This window comes from Copidosoma floridanum, unplaced genomic scaffold (genome assembly GCF_036245765.1).
Source record: "Copidosoma floridanum isolate Cflo_tuat_1 unplaced genomic scaffold, Cflo_Japanese_pri ptg000040l, whole genome shotgun sequence".
Classification (NCBI taxonomy): Eukaryota; Metazoa; Arthropoda; class Insecta; order Hymenoptera; family Encyrtidae; genus Copidosoma; species Copidosoma floridanum.
The window spans coordinates 6,628,910-6,637,787 of record NW_028321917.1 but is presented as its reverse complement, the minus strand read 5'-3'; the positions used below and the strand labels follow the sequence as shown (position 1 = coordinate 6,637,787).

General features: G+C 32.8%; 1 protein-coding gene across 1 annotated transcript; it reads left to right on the top strand.

Moving 5' to 3' along the window:
• Window positions 1-274: 274 nt before the first annotated feature.
• LOC111643194 (vascular endothelial growth factor receptor 1) lies at window positions 275-4,005 on the top strand. The gene is made up of 6 exons (XM_089597833.1): window positions 275-479; window positions 580-804; window positions 880-1,018; window positions 2,973-3,243; window positions 3,345-3,676; window positions 3,753-4,005. Exons 1-6 carry the CDS (start codon window positions 275-277, stop codon window positions 4,003-4,005), a joined length of 1,425 nt encoding a protein of 474 aa, XP_089453959.1.
• The last annotated feature ends 4,873 nt before the right edge of the window (window positions 4,006-8,878 follow it).

Genomic DNA, 8,878 nt, shown 5'->3' with positions numbered 1-8,878 from the left:
TGTTTTTTAAATTAAAAATTTTATTTTCCCACATTTTTATAACAAATAGTTGTAGTTGATTTTCTCAATTATGAAAGTATTAAACTTTATTACTAACTTAAAAAAATAATAGTATTTGTAAAATAATTGCATTTGACTTCAGGAAATCAAGAATTTTACTTGTGGATTGCGATGATAATATGGTTTATAACAGTTCTTATTACTCTTTTAATGTACTTTTATTTAAAAACTCAACATGCAAAGGTAACTAGAAAATTTTAGATGTTTCTTAAGAATGAAACTTGTCAACAAAAAATATTTTTATCACCGAATCAACAATAATTTCAAGTTTAAAGAAAAACAACTATTAGAAGCTGGCTATACGCATTTTAAAGAAGGAGCAGTTAATTTGATAAACCCAGAGTTAACCATAGACGAGCAGGCAGAACTTCTTCCTTACGATATTAGATGGGAGTTTCCTATTGAGAAGTTAAGATTAGGTAAAAAATTATAAATTCTTCCTACTGCCACTTAAAGACTATAAAAATAACCATCTAAGTAATCTATCATAATGTAAACAACCTATTTATTCAATTATAGATAAGCAATTAGGAAGCGGGGCTTTTGGAGTTGTGTATAAAGCAGAGGCCTATAGGATTCTTCCTCATAAGTCCATCACAACTGTGGCTGTGAAAACAGTTCGCAGAAATGCAGATTTAATGTATATCAGTGCGCTGGCAAAGGAGCTTAAAATAATGGTTTATTTAGGACAACACTTAAATATTGTAAATCTTCTGGGCGCTTGCACCAAAAATATAGCCAAACGTAATAACTTACGAATAACTGTTCGAAATATTCATGTAAAAGAACTTATTTAATAAAAATAAAATTATGTTGTAGGTGAACTTTTGGTAATTATTGAGCTTTGTAGATGTGGAAATCTTGAAAGCTATCTCGTGCGTCATCGAAAAAATTTTATTAACCAAATTGATCCAAGTACAGGTCAAATCGATACTTCTATGGGGAAAAATCTAAAGAGGTAAGAATTTGACTGTTTCAACTTCTTATTAAAATTTTAGAGCTACAATGTGCTTTAGTGACAAATATTATTTTTGATTTAATTAAAGCGTGACCCTATTAGTCCCTTCGGATGCAAGCACATACATGGAATCGCGTAAAACGTATTGCTTGTCGCATAAAATTACAGGATCAGGGAAAGTTAGGTAAGGTAAGCTTTCTGCGAAAAAAATCGTCATCGTGTACGTGTGAGTGAAAAATATGCGTGTAAGTGTTATTAAACCAATCACAGCTAGTAGTTAGTTGGAAAAACACATGCTCTTTCGCTCTCGCTTGTGGCAAAAATAAAGTTACGTGCGTATTCTTTTATTTATGTGCACTATGGCGAATTTTTTTGCATAAAGCGTAAATAAAGTACGCAACCTGTGAATACAGTCAGTAGCTAATGTGAACAATAACAATTAAATTGTCAATTTCATGATTAATTAGATTTTTGACATTGAATAAAAAACAAATCCTAACACCTTTGAAGAATTATAGAAAGGCTATACGACATATGCGAGGACCCAATATCGCAAAGAAAAAGTGAGAAGTATTTTGATCAACAAAATTTTGGTCAACTTCCTCCTACTTTACGCGATACAAGAGGCTTTCATGCCTTCTTGTGACCACAAACTGGCCTATATCTAATCTTTTTCACTTTACGCGATACGCGATATGCTTTACGATTTACGGGGTTTCATGTGCCCACAGCTTAAGTTACAGAGCGATTTATATGGACACCTTCAAACAGGAGATCACAAAAGTTTTTTGAGGTACCTCCCTTGTCTACATATAATAATGAAAAGTATAACAGTAATATTAACGAAACCCAAGTACAGCCAAGTGTAGCCTAGGCAGCCAAAGTCTAAATGCAGTCAACCACCCATACCTACATAGATATTTATGTACACCTAGCCGAAGTACATTTTTACGTTCATTGCATATACGGAGTACTTGTTATACAGTCAATAATAAATTATCTTATTACTCTTAATAAGAGTCTCCAGAGGTAGAAGAGAAGGCTAGTGAGGATATTAAGTAGAAATGTTCGTCTTTAAAAATTAGCGCGTATCCGTGACAAAAATAAGGAGCTGAAACAATTTTCACTTTCTTTTTTAAAAAATATCTCGAGAAAATGATTCAGTACATACACTTTGCAACGTGGCATTTCAAACAAGACAATATTTTTATAAGGACCTAATAATGGCTTTCCTCAGATATCCCCATTTTCTTTAGGAAGTGCATAAGTCACTTATTGTAATACTATTCAATTAGAGCATATGTTAAAAATTCAGACTTCAAGCAAAAATTTCTCGTAATTTAGAGCAGGCTTGGAGTATAAGAAAAGTACGAATGAATTAAATGGATCAAAATCCATTAATTAAAACATATGTTATTACGTATAATTTCGCAAGGGAGCTACCTTAAGTAACTTTTTGTTCTCGTACTGTATTGTTTACGATGTAATTTGATATTGGACTAGAACTTGAAGACAATGAGATGTTTTTTCATTAATATTAATATCTCGTGTAAAAGCAATTACTTATAAAATAGTAAACTAATAACCTGAATTAAACATTTAATATTATCTGTATTACAGACTTTGTTTCACATAACAAATTATTTTATCCTTACTATCACATAATGTCTTTACTTTATAGCTGGATTTATATGAATTATAAAACAAGCTGTTCATAATAAGAAATATCATACTAATAATATACATAATTCAGTTAAAAAAATACGAAATACTTTATCATTTCTAACAATAAGTAATGTTCACCCTGTATCCAAGAAAGGATAAAATTTGTTAGGTTGTTAACCATGTAGTTAGTTCTGGAACTTATTAAATATATAAAACAAAACACAAAACTTGATTTGGTAACCTTTAAATTGTAAGTGTCACGAACGAAACAAATTTTTTTGGCCTATAGAACAAGACACGAGATCTATGAAAATTTAACCACGGCCTTGTCTGACAACAGTCCAAACGATAAGAACACTATTCACTATTCAGAAACTCAGAAGTTCAGCGGCTCAATTGAATCCAGTGATGATTTGATGAATGAAGACTCTGCGCCAGGCTGGCGTTCTAATTATGAAGGTGATTACACAGAAGACGATTTTTTGTTCCTCTGCACTGAGGATCTTATGTTATGGGCTTATCAAGTGGCAAACGGCATGAAGTTTCTAGCAGAAAGAAGGGCAAGCACTTATTATGTGTATACATATACATATTTATTGCTTACCTATTTATAATAACGCATTAACTTACTGTGGTTTTATGATGCTAATTTTTTTTGCAGGTGCTGCACTGTGACTTGGCTGCAAGAAATATACTGTTAGCAGAGAACAACATCGTCAAGATCTGCGATTTCGGTTTAGCCAAGACATTGTACAAAGACGAAAACTATAAGAAGCAATGCGATGGGAAGTTACCCATAAGGTGGATGGCCATCGAGTCCATCAGAGACGGAGTATTTTCCACTATGTCAGATGTGTGGTCATTTGGTGTAGTACTCTGGGAATTTTTCTCTCTTGGACAAATACCTTATTCAGGCGTAGGGTTTGAGGTGATGTATCAGAAATTAATTAGGGGATACAGAATGTCTCAGCCTACTTATGCCACTGATGACATGTAATTGAAATTTTTTATAATCAGTTCGTATTTGAAAAGCCATTAAGTACTCAATTCGTTTACTTTTTTTTTTTAGATACAATATTATGCTCCATTGCTGGGAGGAAGAGCCAACATCCAGACCGTCATTCACAATGCTGGTTGAAATGATTGGAAAACTTTTACAAAATAATATCAAAACCCATTTTCTAAGAATTTATCATGAATATGAAAATTTTGATGAAGAACGCCAGTTGGAAAAAAAAGATGACAATCAAGCAACAGCATCATTTTCTGAAGATATGACAATTCCGCTCAACCGGCGTAACTATGTTAGTACGTTGCCGTGAATTGCAAATCTGCCCTACGTTATACCATTACTGTAACTCATAATGCAAATGTTTCATTATTTTCCGAAAACAATTTCAAGAGCAAGTACATAAATCCAGAAGGAAGTAGTAACTTTGATAAAACAAATGTATTACAGTGCAATCATGCTTAATTTTAAAACTATTTGATGTTTGATCATCAAAAACACTTTTTTTAGCAAAACTAAACTTTAAGAGTGTGCTGACAATATACGTAAACTGAAAAATGCTGTACCTGGAATATGTGATCAGATCAGAAATTTGTAATGAATGAAAAGTTTAATAAATGTATGTGGGTATAATTTACTGTAGCACAGGGTAGTACAAAAAATATTGCTTACGATGATTTCAAACATGCATATGTGCTGAAAAAAATTAGTTTTGCTCCTAATTTATTAACAATATTTTGAAATCAGGCGTCTCAAAATAAAACTCCCAGGCGCAGTATTACTTCTGTAGACAATTTGTGTACAAGAATACTTAATTATATTTCAATTTAAGTTTTTTTTTTTCATTCACTAAGTCCATGACAAATTTAAGCAACGTTCAAAGAGACACCAAAATTTATTGTTGCGTGTAAAACTAACAAAGGTTCATGCTTACGTCATATATCTGCTATATAATGCAAAAGCTCTAAATAAATATTTTATAAAATTTTTGAATTCATCAAATGACTATTTCTACTGAACCTATCAAATTTACAACCGCTAAGGTTTCAAGTAATCAAATAATACAATAGTAACAGCTTAGTAACAGGACGACGCTCGTAGAAACAACGAAGAAGAGACTTATGACAAGGGCAAGGAACAAACAGTGGATGGTAAGTTTTTCTTCTACATTGCCGTGTAAACTATCTTAATTGCCGTTTAGCAAATTAAGTGAACCGCTGAATAGTGGGTGACAAGCAGTATTCATTGTCTAGTGTCTATACATACTTTGTGTACGGTTCTCCGATTATATAATTGATCACTGCCATAAAGTGCATTTATAGGCTTTACACAAATAAACGATACAACTACATGTCAAGTAATTTCAAGACATTCCTTACATTTATTTACATTGTTCATGGCTTAAGCCAAAGTCAAGCTCCAAATTTCCAAGCCTAAAATATTTGACCTACGACTTGGACACATCCTTTCGTCAGCAATATCGAGCTTTCAAGGACGGAAGGACCCACTGACTCGCAGACGGTGGGCAAAACTACTCACTCTTTTTGTCATGGTATCAAGTACGTATAAGATAATCTTTTTTACATGTCAATATTTAACTATTACTCTTATTTTCACATTACAAACAAAGAGCTACTTCACGTAGCATACAAAACTTTATTAAATTTCAAATGAAACAGAATTGAATGCTTTGGTTGCCAAATCTATTTAATGCTCATTAAAAAATTATAAACATGAATAAGGTTACAGCCTCATATTAATTTTTGTAGAGTTAACTAAGTATAATAAGACAAATGCAAAAAAAGTTTTATTTTACTATAGTTAACAACCTTTTTTTAGAACTTGCGTGAAGTACCTACTATTAATGAAAACCAAAAGCGAAATTTCTTTCCTATTTTCATGCTCATAATATATATTTTTTTTTTAACTCACATTTATTGACACTGAATGATATGATTATAGGATTGATAGTTTAAACTATTTTTCAATCTAATGAGCCACATTTTTTGAGAGTTGAGATTTTTTGCACTATTTAAATGAGTAATTAGGAAATGGTTACACCATGAACGGTTTCTTAAGGAACTGAGTTTACGGTGGAGCTAATTATTCGTCTCATTTTGGGTAGTTAAGTGTAAAAATAATTTAAATTTTCCTTTTCTCATTGTAGGACCATCCACTATCATTATTTTCACATTTCATGCAATAATATTTCTTATAAAGAAAAAAATAAAGCATCTGTCTTTGGACTAATTTTAAAGTTTATAAACTGTCATGGATACAAGCCTCAGCTATATTTTAATGTGACTGAGTTGCAGATAAACGAAGGAGAGTCTCTGAACACTTTATGCACAAGCAATGGAACCTGTTTTGAAATGGATATACAATTCTACTCAATAAATATCAGTCTTATTAAAAAATGCATTATTTTTCAGGGTGGATAATTAGGGTGCAACTTCAATTTTTCAATACATCAAGACAACATAATATCCAGAATCCACAGCAAAATGACAAGTAGCTTACACATAGAAAATATTTTAAGCAACAATGATGGAAATCATAAACTAATAGCTGAAAGCATTGTCGGAAAAAGTAATATAACGTTCCATCGTAAAGTTCTTAGTACACGAAATACTTTCGCTACTAAAGTACCTTTTAAGTATTGAAGAATACATTATATAAAGATTTTGATTATTAGACAGTTAAGGTGCATTCTAAGGATTAAAAATCCCAGTTATATAAGTATGTCTTCATTTTTTGAGCTAAAAACTTGCAGTGTTACATTGCATTGTTACGCAGGAAAGATACGTTTTGGTAAGGAAATGCTTTGCGAGAATGATCAACACAGATTCCTTCAAGAGCTTTATTCAAGATATCGAAATCATAGGCAAGGTAGCGCGTGTGTACCTTTCAAAGGCTCGTCGTGTACACTCCAAATAGACACTCTCTCATAGCTCGCACTTCCACTTTTCTTGGCCCTAGGGCCCCTCGTTATGAGGTTTGAGGAGAGGGAGCGTAGAGTCTCACCTATACTATCGTACGTTACAGCATGTTCACAGTTGTTATCATTTTAAGATTGAGTTATAATGTGTGACAAATTTTTGTAATTACTGACAGTTCTTAAATTCCACGTTACTAATACACAAGTTGTCAATTTTATTAAAATTTTTAAAAACCAGTTCTTGTATCATAGATATTAGGAGTATCAGAAAATACTTACTTATTCAAGTTCATTAATATTATGAGACTTGTGATGTGAAGCTACCTTGTGTCAATGCTTATTTTATGGTTAGTTTTAGTAGTATATTTTCACCGTTTTGTTTCACGTAACGTTGTGATAAATAATACATTTAATAAACTGATATCTGTGATCAAAAGCTTTTAGCTAATCTGAATTTGAAAAAAAACTGAGATTCTGATTGTTTTTACTTACGCATTACAATTTTACGTTAGTTTTAATACATTTTGCTATTAATCTAATTTTTTTTTGTAACAATGTAAAACTAACTTTAATGTTTGTAGATAAGCCAGCTTTGGGGTTTCATCGAAGTTTATTAAAAAATACTGTAACATCACTGAAACTGCGATGTTTGTTTGCTTTATCAAAAGTAATCCTTATTTTAATATGTCATGAAGCTGTATAAGTAACCGAAAATAGTTTTAATATATTGATGAAACATTGGAGGTAAAGGTTTTATCGTTTTAAAAAGCGGAACTTAAATTATTTGTACATTGTTTATTTACTGGAAATTAGAATAGTAAATAAGTATTTAAAGGGTACAAAAACAAATGAAGGAAGTCACATTGGTAAGAATAAGTCTATAATTACAGTAAGACCTAAAGCATTGTCAACAATCAAGTGCACGGCTTGCAATAGTTATGGATGTAACAATGATAAATATGATATTTATATTACAGGTTTGAAAATTAGATCGAATTAATAGGTTCGAAACTCACTCATTTACTTAAAGATGAAATTTCTAACAAGTCTCATTTTACTAAAATATAAAGCAAAGTCGTTAAAACTGTTGTAATCGCTAACCGCGAAAACTACTAAACCGATTTTGCTAAAATTTTGCATACCGATTCTTGACACTTCCTAGATGGTTTTAGTATGGTTTTTATGTTGAAAAATTTGATAGTAATAAACAATAAATACGCTTAAAGTTTCGTAAAAATACGCCAGCTTTTAACTTTACTTCAGTAGGATCCGCTAAGTGGCGTCGACATGAAATTAAAACTACCTGCAACAGAATTAAATAAGTGTCGTTACAACAAGCCGGAGCGTCTTGATAGATTTCACAGACGTCGATTAGCAGTTCATCGAGCTGCATCGGGAAAATAGATGATCGTCGTGCAGCTGGGAAACTCAAATATTGATGACGCTTTTCTTCCGTCAGTAAGTGATTGAGGTCTACTTTCACCCTGAACCTCCAGGATTGACGAGTGTCACCAATGAAAAATTTATATTAACCGTAAACGTCTCCAGGAAAATTCCACGAGACGTGTCTAGCCAGAGCACATCCTGCTCCAACACTTCCAACTTATGTGGCCGTACCACAATCTGGCCTGGTGCCGTCAGAGAATTTTTTGAACACAAATGTACGCCAGAAAAGATAGCCCTGACGAGTAAGGGCAGCCACAACAGCTAGATTGTTGGTGGTCGTTCCTATGGCATACCTACAGAGAAGGTATTCTCCATACCAACTTTCCCGACTAACGACGAGCGGTGGTTATCCAGGCAACAACCTAAAGACGAGATATATTTTGATCAGCGGTGTATATCTCCCTCATGTACGGTCTCCGTACACGGAGACTTCGAGGTTAAGAGTCAAGCTACTCACAGCTGGCACTCCATCATCTAGCAGAATAATAAGGAATAGCTAAAAATTTTAGCACTGGCTTTTTTCAGGGCCAATAAAGTATTTACGTTTATTACTTAACCTTCATCCTCATCGGTTGTTTTAAGGGCCCCCTAAGATCGAACTACTGTGCCAACAAATAAATTTCTACTACCATTTCCAGAAGCGATTTGTTGACTTTAAGACTATGTAAAGCTGGCTACTATTAAACAAAGTCAGTCATTCACTGGCAGACGTCACGAACGGAGTTGTTCGTCGCAAGGCTGGGAACACTAGTACGATCCTATATTAAACTCTTGACTCTTAGCATTCAACTAGAAATCACCG

What these genes read in the sequence shown, in the direction of transcription:
- LOC111643194 (XM_089597833.1), top strand. Translation starts at nt 275, where the DNA reads ATGAAACTTGTCAACAAAAAATATTTTTATCACCGAATCAACAATAAT. An exon ending in CACCAAAAATATAGCCAAAC is followed by an intron (nt 805 to 879) that starts GTAATAACTTAC and finishes ATTATGTTGTAG; the next exon opens with GTGAACTTTTGGTAATTATT. An exon ending in ATGGGGAAAAATCTAAAGAG is followed by an intron (nt 1,019 to 2,972) that starts GTAAGAATTTGA and finishes TTTGGCCTATAG; the next exon opens with AACAAGACACGAGATCTATG.